At 46.8% G+C, this 23,483-nt stretch overlaps 1 protein-coding gene across 2 annotated transcripts in view; it reads left to right on the top strand.

Moving 5' to 3' along the window:
• The window catches only part of LOC134936592 (histone chaperone asf1b), a 45,077-nt gene extending 22,688 nt beyond the window's left edge, over positions 1-22,389 (top strand). Inside the window, exons 1-5 of one of the 2 annotated variants that reach the window (XM_063931697.1) lie at positions 1,262-1,614; positions 2,744-2,919; positions 10,593-10,708; positions 18,852-19,028; positions 20,483-22,389. In XM_063931697.1, the coding sequence (XP_063787767.1) occupies positions 2,811-2,919; positions 10,593-10,708; positions 18,852-19,028; positions 20,483-20,683 (603 nt within the window). In that variant the 5' untranslated portion in view covers positions 1,262-1,614; positions 2,744-2,810 and the 3' untranslated portion in view covers positions 20,684-22,389. Of the gene's footprint in view, positions 1-1,261; positions 1,615-2,743; positions 2,920-10,592; positions 10,709-18,851; positions 19,029-20,482 lie in introns of those variants that run through there. The other variant, XM_063931698.1, reaches the window with a different exon arrangement.
• Positions 22,390-23,483: the final 1,094 nt, after the last annotated feature.

The following is a 23,483-nucleotide window of genomic DNA, read 5'->3' as shown; positions in this document are numbered from 1 at the left end:
AAAAGGAGAGGGAAGGGACAGCTCACAGCATTGCAGGAATCGTGGCTGACAGAGCTATGTTTTTATACACAATTGCATCTTTATTCCCGGTTTGCCACGTGCGGGCCGCAGTGTCTTGTGGAGGGGCAATTGGGATGCTTCTCTCATAGACGCTGTGCGCATGCGTCTAGTCACAGGTGACAGAGGGGGCATGCCAGCAGCTCAGAGAGCGCTGGGCATGCCCCCTCAGTGATGGTACAAGGGAGCATGACTCACGATCAAAGCTCTGTCCGAGGCCATGCCCCTTTCATATAGATCACGCACCCTTTTCGGGCACGTGCAAAGGTCCCTCTTTGTACTTTTAATAAGTTGGGAGGTATGCAGTAAACTGCCTAGCAATCTCTGCCTCACCCCTAATTCTTAATAGCTCTAATGCTCTCTGTTCTTTCCTGTGTAGCAGGACTCAGACTGCTGATATCATCAAGGCACACAAAGATCAACCAATCAGCACATTTACATGAATGCAGGGTTGAATAACCCGAGTTGGACACTTTAGAGTGCACATTGACTCGGGTTGGACCCCGTGTATAACACTGCTTTTATATCGGGTTACTCGACCCGGGATATTGAAAAGTGGTGCATTTAAGACTGCACCTCGACCTGGGTTGAGCCGGCTCGACCCTGCAATATCCCTGGATATACTTGCAGTGTGAATGGGGTAACACACACCACCACCACCACCACCACGAAAATCCTGCGTTTGCCACCAAATAAATTGCAGGTACAGTAGATTCTACAACCAAATGGCCAGAGACCTATGACGTCAGAGGGAGGAGCCACATCAGGAGGGGGAGGAGCTAGGCCAGCGGGATAGTTCTACTACTAGTATCCACGCCACCAGCTACTACCTCGTAACCTGGTGGCTTGCGAAGCAGAGTACCCTGTTCGGCAATGGCTCCACCCCCTGGTGACGTGGCTCCGCCCCTTGGTAGCGTCAAAGGTCCCTTACCCCACTTATAACCACATGACGGCAGCCGTGCAGGGATGGAAGCAGAGATGGCAGCACGAGGCACGCCCCGCCTTCCTCATTAATGAGCAGACTCAGCAGAGCCGCAAACACTTCGCTCTGCGAGTCTGCGCGGGAATCGCCGTCAGCCAGACACGTGAGCCCCAGCTTCTCCCCTAATACATCGACTCGTCATAAGTACGCGACCCTGCGCCGGCAGCCATCTTTGTTATGGGCAGTGCCTGTGGCAGGCGGGCGGTGACGTCCCTACACTCACCGAAGGCTTCCCGTTCTAGTTCCACTGAGCGCTGACCGACCTACGTCAGCGTCGCCTCATCCAACCCCTCCCCCGCCGTGCCACGCCTCTTACACTTGATTGGGCGGTGGGCGTAGGTTCTGGGTTCGTGAGGCGTTGTGGGCGGGGCCGGGGGCGCGCGCTGATGCCTGGCGGTGGGGTTTGGGCGCGAGGCGCTGGTGCGCGGGAGACAAACGGAGAGAGCGGGAAAAGGGACAGGCGCGCGTGGCTAACCCGGATCACGGAGGATCGCGGGACCACCACCCCCAGGGAAGAGCCACCGGGAGCAGCGGGCACACACGCCGCCCACAAAGACACCGTCACCACCGACCCGGTAACGGCCACCCCCACCTGCCCTCCATTGTGCCAGGCGGGGACGTGTCGGCTAGAGCCCGCCGCCGGGTGTTATGGCTGTGTGTGTGTTTGTGTATGTTAGTGTGTATTTAAACAGTATGTATGTGTGTCAGATGAGAATTGTGTGTTATATTGGGGTGACCTCACATTCCCCAACATGTGATGATGGTGATTGCTAGCTCCTGGGCTTAGGCAGCAAAAGTATAACTTTTCCTATTTGTGCTCTGCAACCCCAGCCCTGCTCCCAACACTGTACACCTGTCCTGTGCTCCGCACTGCAACCCCAGCCCTGTGCTCGCACATTGGCCCTCATTCCGAGTTGATCGGTCGCAAGGCGAATTTAGCAGAGTTACACACGCTTAGTCTACGCCTACTGGGAGAGTATCTTAGCATCTTAAAAGTGCGAACGAAGTTTACGCAATATTGCGAACAAAAAAAACTTAGCAGTTTTAGAGTAGCTCCAGACTTACTCTGCCTGTGCGATCAGTTCAGTGCTTGTCGTTCCTGGTTTGACGTCACAAACACTCCCAGCGTTCGCCCAGACACTCCCCCGTTTCTCCGGCCACTCCTGCGTTTTTTCCGGAAACGGTAGCGTTTTCAGCCACACGCCCATAAAACGCTGTGTTTCCGCCCAGTAACACCCATTTCCTGTCAATCACACTACGTTCGCCGGTGCGAACAAAAAGCCGTGAGTAAAAATCCTTTCTTCATAGCAGAATTACTTAGCGCAGTCGCAGTGCGAACATTGCGCATGCGCTCTAAGCTGATTTTCACTGCGATGCGAAAAAAAAGAACGAGCGAACGACTCGGAATGAGGGCCATTGCACATCTGGTCCCCCCACCCGTGCTTCCAGCCCTGCCCTCTGCATCCTCATCCCTGGTACCCTACACAATATATAATTAAATTCAGTTGTTTATGTAGCAGCATGTTCTCCAATCACTGACTTATACAGTGGTGTGTCCTGCTTTGCCTCACTGAGGCCACTCATGCCATAATACTAGGGCAAGGTGCCATGCTGCAAGTGTACACAACACTTCTTATTCTAGTTTGTGATCTCTTCATTGGTATTATTGCCCGAGCCTATGTAATTATTTGTGATTATAAACAGGTGCTGTACCCATCTGCGTGCTTCCAGCAGTGTCTGTGCTCAGTGTGGCAGCGTCCTCACAGGCATCATGGCGAAGGTGCAAATACTCAACATGGTGGTCCTCGACAACCCCTGCCCATTCCGCAACCCCTTCCAGTTCGAGATTACCTTTGAATGTATAGAAGATCTGCCAGATGGTGAGTGACCCACATTGCATGTTTCTGTGCTATACTGTTCTAGTACCAAATGTCTTCCGTGGCTCACCCTGGCCTGTAACATGGGGCACTGGCAAGCTGAGTTAATCAGATGAGATTTTCCTCAGGAGTTGTGTTTTTTATGGTGTGGTCTGTGTTTTACTTTGAGACCATTTCTAGCAGATACTAAGGAGTAATTGTGTATACTGGGTATATCATAGTGTTTTCCTCAGGCTTTATTTGTCGGGCGGTCAACCCAGCAAAAATTCCCTGCCTCCTGGCACAAGAGTGTGTCCAAAAGTCGTGTGGTCTGACCCAAAGGGGAGGGCAGAGATCCCTCCCCTGAATAAAAGGAAGGGCACACGGCCTGGCAGGAACAGTTGCCTAAGAAAATTGGAGAGGATGGTCCTCCTGCATCTATTGTCTCATGTTTGTTACTGGGGGGGGGGGGGGAGGAGGAGGGGCGGGGGGCATTCTGTGTAGCCAGCAAGTCAGAGCTGTTAAAAAAATTATAATAACAATAGTATCCCCAAATCAATTGGGCTGTATCTGGGTGCTGTTTGACCACTTAACTGGCATGGTCAGATCACATGCGACGGCCCACTGTGTCCCCCACATTTTTGACAAGGAGATCTTTTACTTTTTAAACTATATGAAATTTAAAAAATACAATGTTTTGAAGGGAAATATGGTCAGGTTAAGTTTAATTTGTATACGGATTTCAACATTTCATTATTGCGAAGGCCCCCACCCAGCTACTTCTAGATACCACCTAGCTGAAAACATTTCCTGGGAGAACAGTATATGTTTGGGTCTCTTACAATGTCCTAGTTCCTTTATCAGCGAGGACTCCTTGCCTATCAGTCTTCAATCGGAGCTGTGACCACTAGTCATCCCTGTCCAATCACTACACCCAAAAAGTTTGTATGATGCCCATTTATATGTTGGGCTTGAGCAGTTCAGTTTTTAGTTAACTGCCCTGTATTTGTGTTTGCTCATCAGCGGGCTTGGCCTCTACTGCCCTCCCCTTACTTGCTCACAGATAACAGCAGGTACCTTGTGGTGAGCTGCTTTGAGTAGTCTAGTTGGTCCTTACAACCATCAAAGGGGACATAGTTCACATTAGCCCCCTGGTCCTCTGTTCCCTAACCTATTTAAACCCTATGTGATATCAGTGATTTTTTTTGTATTCTGGACAAACCGGCATAAGCTGGCTGACTGCTGGGGTATGAAGTATGGTATCTGTGAGTGGCCTTCGTAACTACCAAGAGTACTGGCTGCCTAGGGGAGCTCTGTTAGGGGCACATGTTAAATTACTTAACGTTGCATAAAGTAACCCACCTGATGATAAATTATAAAATTCATTTATAAAACACCACTATATGCCAAGCGGGCATAACATCTACTTTTACAATTCCTGTTATCTTACACTGCCGCAATAATGTCTTAACCATTAGTTTTAGTACTTCTTTCTGCAGCGGGGTACACTAGTATTCCACAGAGAATAACATTGGGATGTAGAGTTGGATCTTGGTTCGAGGCACCAACAGGCTGAAGCTTTGACTGTTTCCAGGATGCACTGCACCGCCTCCTCTATAGCTCCGCCTCCATGCACTGGAGCTCAGTTTGTAAGTTGGTGCCCTGGAAAGAGTTTTTTTTTTTTTAGAAGACTTCAAGGGCCGCAGCACTTTCTGTGTCTTTATGACATGCTGTGCTGCGGCTCCATCACCTCCCTCAGTGGCGCTGCATACTCCCGCGACCTGGTTCCTGGGTACTTGCAGCGGAGACACACCGGTTTTCTTCAGGCACACCACCGCTGTCATTCTCCAGGATCGCGTGGCTGCACTCAAAGGGGGGGGGGGGTGTAAGGCAAATTGCAATCTGGACGTGGTCCCAGGAGATGGGCCACGTCGCTGGCGTGGACACTGTCGCACAGGGACCTCACTATATCCACCAGGGCAAGGAGCACAGGTCGGATTTATTAAAATCCATTTGCAAAAGACTCCACAGTACCCGGTGGTGAAGTCCAGCAGAGGGGATAAGGTGCTGAAACTGTAACCCCTCCCCCAGCTCAGGGCGCCATCTACTGCTGGTGTTCCGGCCCTGGAGCTGCATCTCTCTCTCCCTCACTTCATGAAGAGATTTTGGCGTCATTACATAGCTGGGCTGATCTCCGGGACTGCTGGACACTGTCTCCTCTGTAAATCCGCCTGTATCCTCAGCGCTGTGCATTTACAGACACTTAAGTATTCTACATATTATTTTAGACAGTGTTAGTTAAGAACAAGTGTACTGCTATCTGAATATTTAGTTCAAGTATTCTGTGATATACATCCAGTGTTTACTGTGCATTTATATCTGTATACATACATACCTATATGTAATTACTGTTCCAGTGCTGTTTTATTGTTATATGTGATAATTCCTACATTGTACCTGTGACTGAGTGTGCCTATAGCTGCTGTGTGGATTCCATTCTTGTGTATCACACGTTTGCTATCACTATATTCTGTACCCTGGGGAACTAGGTGCGCCAGGGTCTCATATAATATATCGTGCTACATAGGGAATACTGTTAGTATTTCTCACTGTGGTTTTCAGTTACGCCACACCACTTATATCCTCTGTGCTCTGTATTTACTGTCACAAAACACGGGATTATTTGCAGTTTTTTTTGTTTGGCTACATTGTACTTTTGTACATTGTACATCCTAAGGCTACATCCCACATGATGTCTGCTACACAGAGTGGGACATCCACGGGCGCTCCTGCATCATGCCGTGCTGTCGTCACTGATTCACCAGTTGGGGAAGTGGCAGCTTTTTAAAATATGCTGCCTATGCTTGTAATGCGCCTCATGCCCCATGTGGGGCCTCCTGTGCCATTACAGCCACATATTGTCCCTGTAGTTAATCCGCCATGGACGGATACTTTGTCTACCCAGTTACAGCAATTAAATCAGACTTTGGTTAGACAAAAGTTCACCCCATGTCCCTCTGGGGCCAAGGGGCCATCTAAGCGGGCCATTTCCTCACAATCCACTAATATTTCGGATAATTCTTCCGATGAGGATGGGGAATATACTGACCCGTCAGACACTGATACAGTTGCTTCTGATGAGGAATCTGCAACCCAGGTTGATGTTCCTGACCTTGTGGAGGCTATCAAGCTTATTTTCAACATTTTAAGGTTGCTAAAGTAGTTTTACCACATTCTGACCTTTTAATTGATATGTCAGGAATCCTGGTCATCTCCAGGAAAGAAATCTCCCTGTCTAAAAAAAAATAAAAAAAAATGCTAGCTCGTTATCTTATCCCTGCGGAGTTGAGTAACAAGTGGGAAACTCCAACGCCGGTGGACTCTTATGTCGCCCGTCTTGTGGTGTCATCTACTCTGCCTGTCACCTCAGTGAAGGAACCGACCGATAAGCGTGTGGAGGGTTGCCTGAAGTCTATTTACACTCTTACCGGTGCTGTACATAGACCCACTATGGCTGCCTCTTGGGTGGCAAAAGGAATTGAAGCATGGGTTCAGGCAATTGAGGAGGAGCTACCTCAGAATTTCTCTGACATTGCCAGACAATATCTTTTATATATTACCACAGCCTCTCACTATATTCTGGAGGCGGCCTCTGATGCAGGGGTCATGGCGGCCAAGGCTTCTACTACGTCTATCCTGGCTAGCCTAATTATGTGGTTGAGGTCCTGGTCGGTGGACCTGGACTCTTCAAAGACCTTGGAGGTACTCCCTTTCAAGGGAGATATCTTGTTTGGGGAAGATCTGAATAAGATTGTGACTGACTTGGCAACGGCCAAGACTGCATTTCTCCCAAGTACTAATCCTTCTGCTCAGAAGGCTAAGAGTACCACTTTTCGTTCCTTTCGACCTCCAGTTAAAGCAAAAGGTCAGACGTACCCGAGACAGGCTCGTACTTTCAAAGCCACAAAGCCCAAATCTAAACAATCGTGGGCGTCCCGTCGGCCTGCTTCCAAACAAGACAAGCCTGCTGCATGATGGGGCGGGCCTCCCCCTAGGGGACCCCAGGGTGGGAGGCCGACTTCTGCAGTTCACCCAGGCCTGGTTAAAGACCACTCAGACGCCTGGGTACGGGAAGTTGTCTCTCATGGGTACGCAGTCTTTCAAGAGACATCCCCCTCGCCAGTTCTGCTCAATGGTTATTCCTTCGTATCCGTTGAAAGCACAAGCTCTACACCTGGTTGTACAATCTCGCCTGGAAATAGGAGTGATAGTGCCGGTACCTCTGTCCCAGAGAGGCAGGGGCTACTATTCGACCCTGTTTCTAGTTCCGAAACCGAATGGGTCTTTATGACCTATCCTCCACCTCAGATCATTGAACAAGTTCTTGAGTGTCCAAATTCCGTATGGAAACTCTGCGCTCTATTGTGCTGGCCATGGTACCCGAGGACTATATGCCATCCCTGGACATACAGGATGCTTACCTGCACATACCTATTGCCATTTCGCATCAGCAGTATCTGCGGTTTGCTATTGGCAACCTTCATTGTCCTTTCCATACTTTGCCATTTGGACTGGCCATGGCACCTCGGATTTTCACCAAGGTCATGGCGGCTTTCCTCCGCCGTGCTGATTCTGGCGAACTCCCAAGAGGTCCTTCTTAGTCAACTGGAGATGTCTGTCCAATTCCTACAAGCCCACGGGTGGCTCATTAATTGGAAGAAGTCCTTGCTGGTCCCTGCTCGGAGCATGGTGCACCTGGGGGCGCTGCTGGACACACAGCCAAAGACTGTTTCTGTCTCTGGAGACGGTCCTGAAACTTCAGGAAAAGATCAGATGCTTCCTCTCTCGCTAGAGAGTGTCGATACACTTGGCGATGCAAGTACTAGGCCTCATGGTGTCGGCTTTCGACATGGTAGAGTACGCTCAATTTCATTCCCGCCCTCTGCAGAGGTTAATCCTTTCCAAATGGGACGACCTGCCTCATCGGATCAGGTCTCAAATGAACTCCTTGACTCCGGAGGTTCGTATGTCACTGAGCTGGTGGCTACAGGACCAACAGTTGAGCAGGGGCCGTCCCTTCTGGATCTCCAACTGGGTCCTCCTGACAACGGACACCAATCTGCGAGGATGGGGCGTGGTGTTGGAGCAACACTCTCTCCAGGGTTGGTGGACCAGGGAGGAATCTCTCCTCCCGATAAACATTCTGGAATTGCGGGCAATGTTCAATGCGTTGACATTGGCCCTGTCTGGTGCAGAACAGGCCTGTTCAAGTACGGTCAGACAACGCCACCACGGTGGCATAAATAAATCATCAAGGTGGCACTCGAAGCCGCATGGCAATGATGGAAGTGTCAAAATCCTCCAATGGGCTGAACGCCATCTGCCAGCCATATCGGCAGTGTTCATTCCGAGAGTCCTCAACTGGGAAGCTGACTTCCTCAGTCGTCAGGACGTGCATGCCGGAGAGTGGAGTCTTCATCCCGAAGTCTTTCAACTCCTAGTGGACAAGTGGGGCGTACCAGATGTAGACCTGATGGCGTCGCAACACAATCACAATCTGGTCTTCGGAGCAAGGACAAGGGATCCTCAAGCAGCGTTAGTGGATGCACTGGAAATTCCATGGAACTTTCGTCTGCCATACGTGTTCCCACCAGTGTCACTCCTGCCGTGGGTAATACGGAAGTTCAAGCAAGGAGGAGGAATACTACTTCTAGCTGCTCCAGTGTGGCCCAGACGGCATTTGTTCTCAGGCCTGCAGGGTCTATCAATAGAGCTCCCTCTTCTACTTCCTCAACGCGCAGACCTCCTCATTCAGGGCCCTTGTGTCTACCCGGACCTGGCCAGACTGGCTTTGACGGCGTGGATCTTGAAAAATCACTCCTGAGAGCAAAAGGATTCTCTGAGGCGGTCATTAACACTATGTTGAAATCCCGTAAACCAGCTTCGGCTCGGATTTATTACAGGGTCTGGAATTCTTACTTCACCTGGTGTGCTGCTAAGAATTAAGATGCATATACTTTCAAAACTTCCAGACTGTTGGCTTTTCTACAGCAAGCCCTAGACTTGGGCCTTTGTCTGGGCTCCCTCAAGGTTCATATATCTGCCTTGTCGGTATGGTTTCAGAGAAAAATTGCATCTCTTCCTGACGTTCACACTTTCACTCAGGGTGTCCTATGGATTCAGCCTCCCTATGTCCCTCCTTTGGCTCCATGGGATCTATCTGTAATGTTGAATGCCCTGCAAGAGTCTCCATTTGAACCTCTTGAGTCTGGACCTTAAATGCCTTACGCTTAAGGTCTTATTTCGGTTGGCTATTGCCTTGCTAGGAGGGTGTCTGACTTAGGTGCTTTGTCCTGTCGTCCACCCTTTCTGATTTTTCACCTTGACCTGGCTGTTCTTCGAACTCGCCCTTGTTATTTGCCTAAGGTGGTATCATCTTTTCACCTTAACCAGGAGATTGTGGTTCCGGCCTTTAACTCTTCTGGTCCATCTTCCAAAAAAAAAATGTTTGTATGTGGTACGGGCTCTCCGTGTTTATGTGGAGAGGACTGCCTCCATCAGGAGGTCAGATTCCCTTTTTGGTTTTCACAGACGTGGCTGGCCTGCGAATAAGCAAACCTTGGCCAGATAGATTAGAATGGCGATTGCACAAGCCTATGCGCAGGCTGGTCTCCTAGCTTCTGCTGCTATCAAGGCCCATTCTACTTGGTCTGTTGGACCTTCGTGGGCGGCCCGCCGTGGTACGTCCGCTGAACAATTGTGCAAGGCGGCTACGTGGTCCTCTGTGAACTCGTTCATCAGGTTCTATGCCTTTGATACTTTCGCCTCCCAGGATGCTTCCTTTGGACGCTGGGTTCTTGTGCCTGCTATAGTGCATCCCCTCCCATGAGGAACTGCTTTAGGACATCCCTGATGTTATTCTCTGTGAAATACCAGTGTATCCCGCTGCAGATAAGGAGATTTATGGTAGACTTACCATTGTTAAATCTTTCTGCAAGGTACACTGGATTCCACAGGGCGCCCACCCTGACACACTTAGCTTTTTTGGGTTTATATGACATTAGCCGCTAGTCCCTTCTCCTGTCGTGAGAATGTTGTTCTATGTGGATAACATCTACCGTCTCTCTTACCTGCTACTGCATTGCACTGGTTAACGAAACTGAGCTCCAGTACCTGGAGGCGGTGCAGTGCATCCTGGGAACAGTCAAAGCTTTAGCCTGTTGGTGCCTCTGATCGAGATCCAACTCTACACCCCGATGTTATTCCCTGTGGAATCCAGTGTACCTTGGTAAGTCTACCATAAATCTCCTCCTTTTATTTACAGTAAATACAGTAGGTATAACTATGCTCTGCTGGTGAAGCATCTTTAACTATATTATGACAGTCTAATGCTAGCTCAGGGAATTGCTAGTAAATTGGCTTCTGGTGTCTAAGAATACATAATTCTTTCCTATGGATACTATTTTAGAAACTTGCAACTTAAAATATTGAAATCTACTTGTTTTTTTTCTTTTAGTAGTAATGTCATATTTATGCTTTGCACTTCTGCTTACCCTTTTGTGTGTTTTTTTTTTTTTTTTTCTTTGTACCTGTTTTTCTAGAGAGTAACTAAAATGTAATAAACGGAAAATGTCTTTGATATTAACACACATGTTCAGTTTTGTTTAAACCACCTCTGGCTAACTCTGTTCCTACAGATCTGGAATGGAAAATAATATATGTGGGTTCAGCAGAAAGTGAGGATTATGACCAAGTTCTAGACTCTGTACTGGTAGGCCCAGTCCCTGCCGGACGTCACATGTTTGTGTTTCAGGTAAGAAACGACTTGTGTCTGTCAGTTTTACTATATATGCCATTGGCTCTTGTCTCCTTTCTAGAGATGTGGTGCACACAATAATTGTCAGCTCAGCCCTATTCAATTAGGTCATGTGTCCCCGTGTGTAACAAGGAGTTTCCCTCACGAGCTGCAGGAAAAAAACTGTGGTAAATGCATCTGCTTGAGTTTAACATGTGGGGAAATCCATATATACCAGCGCTTTACACAGAATCTATGGGTTAGCGCATGTTACCCGTGTCTACTGTGTTGGGAAAATGCAGAATAATTGATTAACTCTGTAAGTTAAACCCGGTACTTTCCCATCTCAGTAAACACTGCGGGTAATTGGATATGCCCCTAAGTAACCAAATGAATCAAGTCTGGATTGAACAGAGTGCAGTCTCTAAAACTAGGAAGAGAACTGACCAGGTCTATAAAGTGACCAAGTAGCCTGTACGAATGTGATACACTTTAGCGGCTGTTAGGATGCCAGTGGTCAGAAAACCAACCGCGGCATCTTGATGGAGAGAATCCTGACAGGGGTGTAGGTAAGTATACTTTCCCTCCCCAGTTGTGTCTAAAACTAACCCATCTGCAGCCTAAACATAACCCTCCCCGGGGGTGCCTAACCCTATTTATTTTAACCTATATTTGATTAGACAGCCCTGTAAGCTTCAATATGGGCAACTGTGGCTGGAAAACAGTGTCTGGCATTTATCTGATCAAAGTGGTTGAGCCATATGTAATGCTGGAAAGTGTCTGACAATATCCACTAAACTGCAGTCCTCTTGTGACATTATTAGCAGGCCCCTGTGTAAACCCTTAACTCGCATGATACAATCCTAGGTCTCCTGGTTCTTATAGTGCCAGTTGGCGGTGAACGCACCTGTGGTTCTGATTGACACTATATTGCTTATAAGGTACATAGAGCTTTGACAGAAACCATTAAACACATAAAAATATACCATAAAGGGTACCATAACGTCGTACATTCTTCTCTAGCTAATTCTTGGTTATCAATCTACGGCAGCAGTCTTGTTCAGATGTCACCCTGTTACAGATGTGTGTGCATCAGGCTACAGACTTGCAGCGTCTATGTATGAAGGTCCTTATTAGCCATTGATGTGCCCCACAGTTACTTCTAAATAGTCTTCAACCCACAGTAGTATATCCAGAGTGTGAGGGAAACAGTGTTATATATTGCTTTCTGTGCCCTTGTCTGCAGACTTTGCCTCTTCCTATAGGTCAGATGTTATAGGTTGGCCTTTGTTACCTCAGCAATGAGTGCATCTAGGTTAATGGTGAAAGACGTCACCATTTTACTGTATAACAGCACACAATACCTGCAGCCTAAACCTAAGGCCTCCCATCTAGGGAAATGCCCAGGGACTGTAATTAGATACATCTACAGACTGCAATAGCAGTTATGGTGACCCCATCTGTTGAGATTTAAGAATACACACTACTATTTAGTAGAGCGTATACTCAAAACATTGGCATAACAGTGATTATAGTACACACATTATCACAAAAGCTGGCGCGAATGGGATGCCTGGTAAGCTTAACATTTACTTTTTTATGCCTGATATCCCTGATCTTGCCACAAGCTTTTTACTTTGCCTACTTGCATTAGGAACTGAGTTTTGCCCCCTCCCCCGTCACCTCCTGTGGGCTGCAGCTAAGAATTCAGAATGTGAATGTACTGCCTGCTTTTATAGTTAATCTAAGCACAAAAAAGAACACTGTTAATTTAGCGCTAAACCTAATATAAGTAGCCCTATGCAAAATCTTATTTCTCGAACGTCCTAAGTGGATGCTGGGGACTCCGTAAGGACCATGGGGAATAGCGGCTCCGCAGGAGACTGGGCACATCTAAAGAAAGCTTTAGGACTATCTGGTGTGCACTAGCTCCTCCCCCTATGACCCTCCTCCAAGCCTCAGTTAGATCTCTGTGCCCGAACGAGAAGGGTGCACACTAGGGGCTCTCCTGAGCTTCTTAGTGAAAGTTTTAGATTAGGTTTTTTATTTTCAGTGAGACCTGCTGGCAACAGGCTCACTGCATTGAGGGACTAAGGGGAGAAGAAGCGAACTCACCTGCGAGCAGAGTGGATTGGGCTTCTTAGGCTACTGGACATTAGCTCCAGAGGGACGATCACAGGCCCAGCTTGGATGGGTCCCAGAGCCGCGCCGCCGGCCCCCTTACAGAGCCAGAAGGCAGAAGAGGTCCGGAAAATCGGCGGCAGAAGACGTCCTGTCTTCAACAAGGTAGCGCACAGCACTGCAGCTGTGCGCCATTGCTCTCAGCACACTTCGGTCACTGAGGGTGCAGGGCGCTGGGGGGGGCGCCCTGAGACGCAATAAAAACACCTTGGATGGCAAAAAAATGCATCACATATAGCTCCTGGGCTATATGGATGCATTTAACCCCTGCCAGAATCCATAAAAAAGCAGGAGAAAAGTCCGCGAAAAAGGGGCGGAGCCTATCTCCTCAGCACACTGGCGCCATTTTCCCTCAGCTCCGTTGGAGGGAAGCTCCCTGGCTCTCCCCTGCAGTCACTACACTACAGAAAGGGTTAAAAAAAGAGAGGGGGGCACTAATTAGGCGCAGTATTAACTATACAGCAGCTATAAGGGGAAAAACACTTATATAAGGTTATCCCTGTGTGTATATATATATATATAGCGCTCTGGTGTGTGCTGGCAAACTCTCCCTCTGTCTCCCCAAAGGGCTAGTGGGGTCCTGTCCTCTATCAGAGCATTCCCTGTGTGTGTGCTGTATGTCGGTACTTTTGTGTCGACATGTATGAGGAGAAAAATGATGTGGAGACGGAGCAGATTGCCTGTAATAGTGATGTCACCCCCTAGGGGGTCGACACCTGAGTGGATGAACTGTTGGAAGGAATTACGTGACAGTGTCAGCTCTGTATAAAAGACAGTGGTTGACATGAGACAGCCGGCTACTCAGCTTGTGCCTGTCCAGACGTCTCATAGGCCGTCAGGGGCTCTAAAGCGCCCGTTACCTCAGATGGCAGATATAGATGCCGACATGGATACTGACTCCAGTGTCGACGGTGAAGAGACGAATGTGACTTCCAGTAGGGCCACACGTTACATGATTGAGGCAATGAAAAATGTTTTACACATTTCTGATAATACGAGTACCACCAAAAAAGGGGTATTATGTTCGGTGAGGAAAAACTACCTGTAGTTTTCCTGAATCTGAGAAATTAAATGAGGTGTGTGATGATGCGTGGGTTTCCCCCGATAACAACGGATAATTTCTAAAATGTTATTGGCATTATATCCTTTCCCGCCAGAGGTTAGGGTGCGTTGGGAAACACCCCCTAGGGGGGATAAAGCGCTCACACGCTTGTAAGGGCTCTACCTTCGCCTGAGATGGCCGCCCTTAAGGATCCTGCTGATAGAAAGCAGGGGGGTATCCTAAAAGGTATTTACACACATACTGGTGTTATACTGCGACCAGCAATCGCCTCAGCCTGGATGTGCAGTGCTGGGTTGGCGTGGTCGGATTCCCTGACTGAAAATATTGATACCCTAGATAGGGACAGTATATTTTTGCCTATAGAGCATTTAAAAGATGCATTTTTATATATGCGTGATGCACAGCGGAATATTTGCCGACTGGCATCAAGTCTAAGCGCGTTGTCCATTTCTACCAGTAGAGGGTTATGGACACGTCAGTGGTCAGGTGATGCGTATTCCAAACGGCATTTGGAAGTATTGCTTTATTAAGGAAGGAGTTATTTGGGGTCGGTCTTTCAGACCTGGTGGCCACGGCAACAGCTGGGAATTCCACGTTTGTACCCCAGGTCGCCTCTCAACATGAGAAGACGCCGTATTATCAGGCGCAGTCTTTTCGTGGACAAGCGGGCAAAAGGTTCCTCATTTCTGCCCCGTGACAGAGGGAGAGGAAAAAGGCTGCAGAAATCAGCCAGTTCCCAGGAACAGAAACCCTCTGCCAAGCCCTCAGTATACGCTGGGGCTTTACAAGCAGAATCAGGCACGGTGGGGGGCCCGTCTCAATGAATTTCAGCGCGTAGTGGGCTCACTCGCAAGTAGACCCCTGGATCCTTCAGGTGATATCTCAGGGGTACAAATTAGAATTCGAGACGTCTCCCCCTCGCCGTTTCCTAAAGTCTGCTTTACCGATGTCTCGTTCTGACAGGGAGACAGTTTTGGAAGCCATTCACAAGCTGTATTCCCAGCAGGTGATAATCAAGATACCCCTCCTGCAACACTGAACGGGGTATTATTCCACACTGTTGTGGTACCGAAGCCGGACGGCTCGGTGAGACCGATTCTAAATCTAAAATCTTTGAACACTTAAGTACAGAGGTTCAAATTCAAGATTGAGTCACTCAGAGCAGTGATTGCGAACCTGGAAGAAGGGGACTACATGATGTCTCGGGACATCAAGGATGCTTACCTTCATGTTAAAATTTACCCTTCTCACCAAGGGTACCTCAGGTTTATGGTACAGAACTGTCACTATCGGTTCAGACGCTGCCGTATGGATGGTACACGGCACCCCGGGTCTTTACCAAGGTAATGGCCGAAATGATGATATTCCTTCGAAGGAAGTGAATTTTAGTTATCCCTTCCTTGGACAATTCCCTGATAAGGATAAGATCCAGGGAACAGTTGGAGGTCGGTGTAGCACTATCTCAGGTAGTGTTGCGGCAGCACGATTGGATTCTCAATATTCCAAAATCGCACCTGGTTCCGACGACGTGTCTTCTGTTCCTAGGGATGATCCTGGACACAGTCCAGAAAAAGGTGTTTCTCCCGGAGGAGAAAGCCAGGGAGTTATCCGAGCTAGTCAGGAACCTCCTAAAACCGAGCCAAGTCTCAGTGCATCAATGCACAAGGGTTCTGGGTAAAATGGTGGCTTCCTACGAAGCAATCCCATTCGGCAGATTCCACGCAAGAACTTTCCAGTGGGACCTGCTGGACAAATGGTCCGGATCGCATCTTCAGATGCATCAGCGGATAACCCTGTCACCAAGGACAAGGGTGTCCCTCCTGTGGTGGTTGCAGAGTGCTCATCTTCTAGAGGGCCGCAGATTCGGCATTCAGGACTGGGTCCTGGTGACCACGGATGCCAGCCTGGAGACATCACTTCACATAAATATCCTGAAGCTAAGGGACATTTACAATGCTCTAAGCTTAGCAAGACCTCTGCTTCAAGGTCAGCCGGTGTTGATCCAGTCGGACAACATCACGGCAGTCACCCACGTAAACAGACAGGGTGGCACAAGAAGCAGGAGGGCAATGGCAGAAGCTGGGCGGAAAATCATGTGATAGCACTGTCAGCAGTATTCATTCCGGGAGTGGACAACTGGGAAGCAGACTTCCTCAGCACGACCTCCACCCGGGAGAGTGGGGACTTCACCCAGAAGTCTTCCACATGATTAAAAACTCGACAGGTATTGCGCCAGGTCCAGGGACCCTCAGGCAATAAGCTGTAGACGCTCTGGTAACACCGTGGGTGTACCAGTCAGGGTATGTGTTCCCTCCTCTGCCTCTCATACCCAAGGTACTGAGATTGATAAGATGGAGAGGAGTAAGCACTATATTCGTGGTTCCGGATTGGCCAAGAAGGACTTGGTAACCGGAACTTCAAGAGATGCTCACGGAGGATCCGTGGCCTCTACCTCTAAGAAGGGACCTGCTCCAGCAAGGACCCTGTCTGTTCCAAGACTTACCGCGGCTGCGTTTGACGGCATGGCGGTTGAACGCCGGATCCTGAAGGAAAAAAGGCATTCCGGATGAAGTCATCCCTATCCTGATCAAAGCCAGGAAGGATGTAACCGCAAAAACATTATCACCGCAATTGGCGAAAATATGTTGCGTGGTGCGAGGCCAGTAAGGCCCGACGGAGGAAATTCAACTGGGTCGATTCCTACATTTCCTGCAAACAGGAGTGTCTATGGGCCTGAAATTGGGGTCCATTAAGGTTCAAATTTCGGCCCTGTCAATTTTCTTCCAAAAAGAACTAGCTTCAGTCCCTGAAGTTCAGACGTTTGTAAAAGGGGTACTGCATATACAGCCTCCTTTTGTGCCTCCAGTGGCACTTTGGGATCTCAATGTAGTTTTGGGTTCCAAAAGTCACATTGGTTTGAACCACTTAAATCTGTGGAGTTAAAATATCTCACATGGAAAGTGGTCATGCTGTTGGCCCTGGCCTGGGCCAGGCGCGTGTCAGAATTGGCGGCTTTATCCTGAAAAAGCCCTTATCTGATTTTCCATTCGGACAGGGCGGAATTGAGGACTCATCCTCAGTTTCTCCCCAAGGTGGTTTCAGCGTCTCACCTGAACCAACCTATTGGTGGTGCCTGCGGCTACTAGGGACTTGGAGGCCTCCAAGTTACTGGACGTAGTCAGGGCCCTGAAAATTTGTTTCCAGGACGGCTGGAGTCAGGAAAACTGACTCGCTGTTTATCCTGTATGCACCCAACAAACTGGGTGCTCCTGCTTCTAAGCAGACTATCGCGCGCTGGATTTGTAGCACTATTCAGCTGGCGCATTCTGCGGTGGGACTACCGCAGCCTAAATCTGTAAAAGCCCATTCCACAAGGAAGGTGGGCTCATCTTGGGCGGCTGCCCGAGGGGTCTCGGCTTTACAACTTTGCCGAGCTGCTACTTGGTCAGGGGCAAACACGTTTGCAAAATTCTACAAATTTGATACCCTGGCTGAGGAGGACCTGGAGTTCTCTCATTTGGTGCTGCAGAGTCATCCGCACTCTCCCGCCCGTTTGGGAGCTTTGGTATAATCCCCATGGTCCTTACGGAGTCCCCAGCATCCACTTAGGACGTTAGAGAAAATAAGAATTTACTTACCGATAATTCTATTTCTCATAGTCCGTAGTGGATGCTGGGCGCCCATCCCAAGTGCGGATTGTCTGCAATACTTGTACATAGTTATTGTTACAAAAATCGGGTTATTATTGTTGTGAGCCATCTTTCAGAGGCTCCTCTGTTATCATGCTGTTAACTGGGTTCAGATCACAGGTTATACGGTGTGATTGGTGTGGCTGGTATGAGTCTTACCGGGATTCAAAATCCTTCCTTATTGTGTATGCTCGTCCGGGCACAGTATCCTAACTGAGGCTTGGAGGAGGGTCAAAGGGGGAGGAGCCAGTGCACACCAGATAGTCCTAAAGCTTTCTTTAGATGTGCCCAGTCTCCTGCGGAGCCGCTATTCCCCATGGTCCTTACGGAGTCCCCAGCATCCACTACGGACTATGAGAAATAGAATTATCGGTAAGTAAATTCTTATTTATATTATATGTATTTTAAAAATAAAATCCCACATCTAGAGAGTAGTGGGGGGTATTCAATTAAACACTCTATTGAATAGTGATGGGAATGAGTGGCTGGAGGTATTCATTTACCCGTGCTGTGAACTCCTGACTTGAGGTTTAGAAATACAGCAAAACGAGTGCCTCACTGTGAGTTGCAAGCTTACCATCCGTATCGCGCCTAGCAAGTCTGAGAATGCTGTTTACTGCAACTAAAAGCATTCTTTAGACGTGGTTACTTGCATCTACCAACAACGATTCCAGATGTGATGCGGCTAAATAGCTTTGGGCACTCATTCTCAGCGCTATTCATTATTGCACTTAATTGCTTACAACCCCCCCCCCCCCCCCCCCCCCCCCCCTCCCCCATTGGGCCATACCATCTGACTACGCAGAGCCCATGCATTTGACTGCAAGGCAGATATTAGTGCAACACCAAGCCGGTTTTAGAGACTATAATGGCTAATGTAGTATGTTACCCATACCAATCATTTGGATCATCTCTCAAGTTTTTAATCATACTGGAAAATTTAGTTGCTTTGTGTAACATGCTATTCTCTGGCATCAGGTTTTAGGAACTTACTCCCATCATGCTTTGCAAATCTGATTAGTTTCAAGTGTGAGATACAGATATATAGATATTTGAAAGGTATTTGTGTTTTAGTGTTACCTAACAGACCATTTCAATGTATAAGTGGAGAATGGAAATGACTTGTATTGATGTTTGCTGTTAAATGCTGTACAGATCTTTGTGGCTGGATAAAAGCCACCTAATGTAATGGCTTCAGAAAAATTGTATTATGCTTTAAAATTTGCAGGCAGATGCTCCAAATTCAAGCCTTATCCCAGAGTCTGATGCTGTGGGGGTTACGGTCGTCCTAATCACATGCACATACAGAGGACAGGAGTTCATCAGAGTCGGCTATTATGTCAATAATGAGTACTCTGACCCTGAGCTGAGAGAGAATCCACCGTTGAAGCCAGACTTCAGTCAGGTACTTGAACCGGTCCTACTTGTTACTTTAATTTTAACACATGTTCCTGTTTGCAGCTGTTGTGGTTGTTTACTTTAAAAAAAAAAAAAACATCGGCAGAAAAATGGGATCACGTTCCCACTTTGCCCGGCAACCTCTCAAAAACGCATTAATATCGGATCACCAGGCCACAGCGTTCTGTAGAACACATTATTGGGCAAAATGTCCATGCTTTGTAAAACATTTCAGTGTTAGAAAGAGTAGAGTGATGGGTATGTTCCATCTTGTGTACCTTGAGAAAAGGATATTGTCCTTTGCAATCTGAGAGGTTTCTTATATTGGTCAACAAAAAGGTTTAACACACACACACACACACTTATTTTGGATTAATGGAGTTGTGCAAAGATGTTAAAATTAGGGCCGGGATGGGGAGATCTGTAGCCGGCTGGTTTGATCTGTAAGAAAGTGTAAAAGACTGGGCTAAATTAAGCTCCTTGGTATGAAAATGCTATGCGATAATTATTCACACCCATCACATTATCTTTATCCAATTAGACTAGAACTGATCCCATGGGAGTGGAGACTGATTCTGCTCTCTCCCGAAGAGATCCATTGCTTATAGATCATGTGGTTTGACTTGTTTTATTATGTGTGCATCTTGGATGTAGGTGATTCCATATGTAAGGATAAAAGGCTGATATTTGCTCAATAAAAGTTCCTGTGACACTAGAAACACATTTGTGCTCATTGCTCTGAATATTAGTAAGCTATGTTATGGCTTTGTATCAATCCAAAATGAGCTGGTGCCATGGTATCACTACAATGATTGGGACACTGATCTACATATCCCATAAAGTACGTACATACAAAGACAACATACCGTATAGTCCTCTTGTGCGGTTAACATGTTGCCTTCAGTCAACAGCTGAAGAGACGGCACATAGAATTTACAGTGGATGGAGTACAATCCTATGGCTGTCTAGCAAAGCATGTGACCAATTTAAATCTTGGTCAGACCAGCTATTGCTGTGCCTCAATGTAAGCTGCCATGTTATATTGGACAATGTGTTTATCTTGACCCAGTATTTTTATGGAAACCATTTGCATGCAATGGACGTATCCTTTAAAACCGTGAAAGCGTAAAAACCAATGCGGTCATAACTGAAATATGTAGTTGTGGGGTCACACGGCTGCTTTACTGCTGTGGTATGAAAGTTGACATTCAGATGGGTTTTGAATGTCGATCTGGACTTTAGAGTTGAGAAGCATAATATCAGCATACGTTGCCAGTTTAAGCATTAGCCTAGCCCAAAAATTTCTATTTGTGATTGTCTGCCTTATGTCCATGTCGACATTTACAACTTTAGACATTCTGGTGTCGACATTCTGCCTGGATCACCTGCTATACATGTGTTGATAAAGAAGCACATTCAGTGCCCAGCATCTGATTTTTTTTTTTCCATCCTGTCTTTCAGCTTCAAAGGAACATCCTGGCATCAAATCCACGTGTGACACGCTTTCATATCAATTGGGATAGTGCTAGTGAATCAAAGATGGAAGATATTGAAAATGTGGACCCTGCCTCCCATGCTATGCTACCCCCGTCTTGTGCCCCCACTAAGGGCCTCACTGGTGCACTTAACACAATCCCAGAGAACTCAATGGACTGCATATAAGTACTGTAATGCTGGGGCGTGCAAGCCTACCAAGGAAATCTGCTTACAGTCAACTATTTAACCATGCCCTTTCCCCCTTAAAAAAAAAAAAAAGTTAAAAAGAACTAAATAGCAGCGGCAACTTCCGAATCAGAGTATGATCTGTTTGGCCACTGCCAACCTTTCTATTTTGCATGATGTCCTCAGGCTCCAGAGTCTCTATCTTGAAGGTAATAATAATCTGCTACTAAAGTAAATTTGAGGAAGATTTGCCTAGTCAAGTGTAGCTTTGGCTAGAATTCCTTTCTCTATATTTCCTTATTGATGGTCTGATACTGCCTTCTGTTAGGTGGCTAATATGGTTCTGCCAGAAGATGTCCAGGATTAATAGCACTTGGATTTTTGATAAATGGGGCATGTGATTCTACAGGGATCACCCCTCTCACTGTTCAGCTGATTGACGCTGGCAGAGATCGTAGCTCCATACACCTGCCCATCATGAAACGCTAAAGGAGATCTTCCAGTTTAGTTTGTTCTGACTGCAGTCCTTTGTTATAGTAGATATTAATTTCTGTGGGCACAGCTGTATTTCCTCTCCTTCTGTGAGACACTGCCATCTCTAAATTCTAGTGCAGCATTCCTGCAACAGGAACTTTTTTTATTATTATTATTACACACTAGCACGTCTTTGTCTCCTGCAATGAATAAGTGAGAAATTGGTGGTGTCCAATGAAAGCTGTATTGTTTGCGTTGTGATTAGAGCCAAAACTTTCTGCACACAAAGGACTATTCCCAGGAGTTGGATATACCTTCTGATTGTCATGATACACGGGGAGGAACTCCTCAAAGTGCAGTCTACTTCTGGTGCTCTCTCCTCATGTAGAGGAATAGAATAAGCACTTACCAACTCCTGCTCCAAGCTCATTGTGGCCAAAGCCACCACCTCAAGAGCGTACCTCGCACTCCACCGGGACTGTCCATTCACAGACCATAGGAAACCACCTCAGCTCGTACAGCACTCGGGTTCTTTATACCACAATTTTAAGGCAGATTTGTTTGATGTTCCTGCCTCCAGCATTCTCATTTTGTTACTGTGGCACATCTTAAAGCCATGTGTATTTTCTTATTTTATATATTTGTGAGTAGGAATTTCCATAAATAAAAGCACTTGAGCAGGGTGTACCAATGTTCTCGTATGTTCCCTGTATCAGCGCTTTGGAATTATGCTGTAATTGTATCTATTTGTGTAACTGGTTATTGATAATACCATTTGTAATGTTAAATATCTTTCCACTTCCATGCTTTGGCACATAGATTCTATGTGTGGTATGTATATAGATTTCCTGTATGGTATGTATATTTGTGGAAATAGCTGTGGAAGATACCCTGATCTTCCTTCACTACGGAAGCTGTTATAGGACACTCTTCAACCAGGAACGAAAAAATATAACATGTCATTCTTGTGTTACAGCTTTCCCTGGTTGCCTTCAGCCAGACATTACCCTCATCATGGGTAACTTGATCATCCTCCAGGGCATAGAGATCTAGATCTATAGGGAAAGCGGTCTGTCTAATATTGCTGCTGAAAACACTATTTGTCACAAGCTGTCTTTGTTCTGTGGTAGACCATTTCCATTGTTTTCTAGAACAAATATATAGGCTAAGGATGATATGGACTAATCTGAACAAAATAAAAGTCCTTCACTTGTTTGATTGCAGCAAAATAACCTTCCTCAAGATTGTGTGTGTTTGGGGGAGGAGGGGGTCTTGTAATAGCCTGCGAGAAGGAAGACTTTTTGCAAATTTTCTGTGTTTTTAATTTCTTTTTTTTTTTTTTTTTAAAGCAAGTCATTTACACTGCTAAATCAGGCAGGTTTTGCAGTATAAATCATTACAGCTTTAAAAAACACGGATAACTTGCACAAAGTTCCTCACACTTCCTGCTTATCACAGGCTCTTACATTCCCCCTTGCCTGTTTCTACTATAAGCTGCCTTGTCTTACAAATAAAATTATGGTTTAAAGCCTTATTGAGGATTCTGAGGCTGGAGAAATTTAAGTCCGTGTTCTTTGGGGTTATTTGATGAAGCAGTGGAGAATTTGCTCATAACAATCAAGTAATTTCTACCTATCATTTATAGGGCGTTATTCAAATGGTATATCACTTTCTAAATTGATCCCCGTTATAGCGCCCACGGTAATCTGGTTTAGCTGTTTCTCGCTACCCCAGTGCTAGCAAGCTGAAATTATTTTACCACACCCGTCATCAGAAACAGAACGAGCGTGGAAGGGGGTGAAATGAACTGAATACCGCCCATAGAATGTACTTGATAAATGTTACCTCAAAGCTCATTGGTTGCTATGGGTAACTTCAAATCTCCCCCTCCCCCCCCACTGCTTGATGCAACAACCCCTATTACCCTGTGGGTAACTTATACCAGGGTTGCTGGTTCTAGCACAGATACAGCCAGGTACATAGGTTGCTGAGTTTAGTCTTGTGAGTGCCAGATGGGAAACAATGGCTTCTGTTTGTACGACTTGTAGTGGACCCGCATGGATTAAGAATAACAGGGTGCTGTTTGTTTAGGAAGCTATTGCTGAAATCTGTTGACATTGGAGGGCTTTTGGGTACTTTTCCTCTAAGGTAACCCTTCCCTAGCGATATGGCTCTATAAATGTGGCTGGGATGTTGGCATATGGGGATGTGGGGAACAATGTGCAGCTTGCTGTGTACAGGAAGGATTAAATGACTTGTTTTTTGTTTTGTAGCGGAGATCTGTGAATTGTCTAAGGAGGTTATGGCTGTTGATATTTTTTATTAT

Source organism: Pseudophryne corroboree, chromosome 6 (genome assembly GCF_028390025.1).
Source record: "Pseudophryne corroboree isolate aPseCor3 chromosome 6, aPseCor3.hap2, whole genome shotgun sequence".
Lineage (NCBI taxonomy): Eukaryota > Metazoa > Chordata > Amphibia > Anura > Myobatrachidae > Pseudophryne > Pseudophryne corroboree.
Note: the sequence above shows the minus strand (reverse complement) of the source record. Positions and strands in the feature narration are given on the sequence as shown.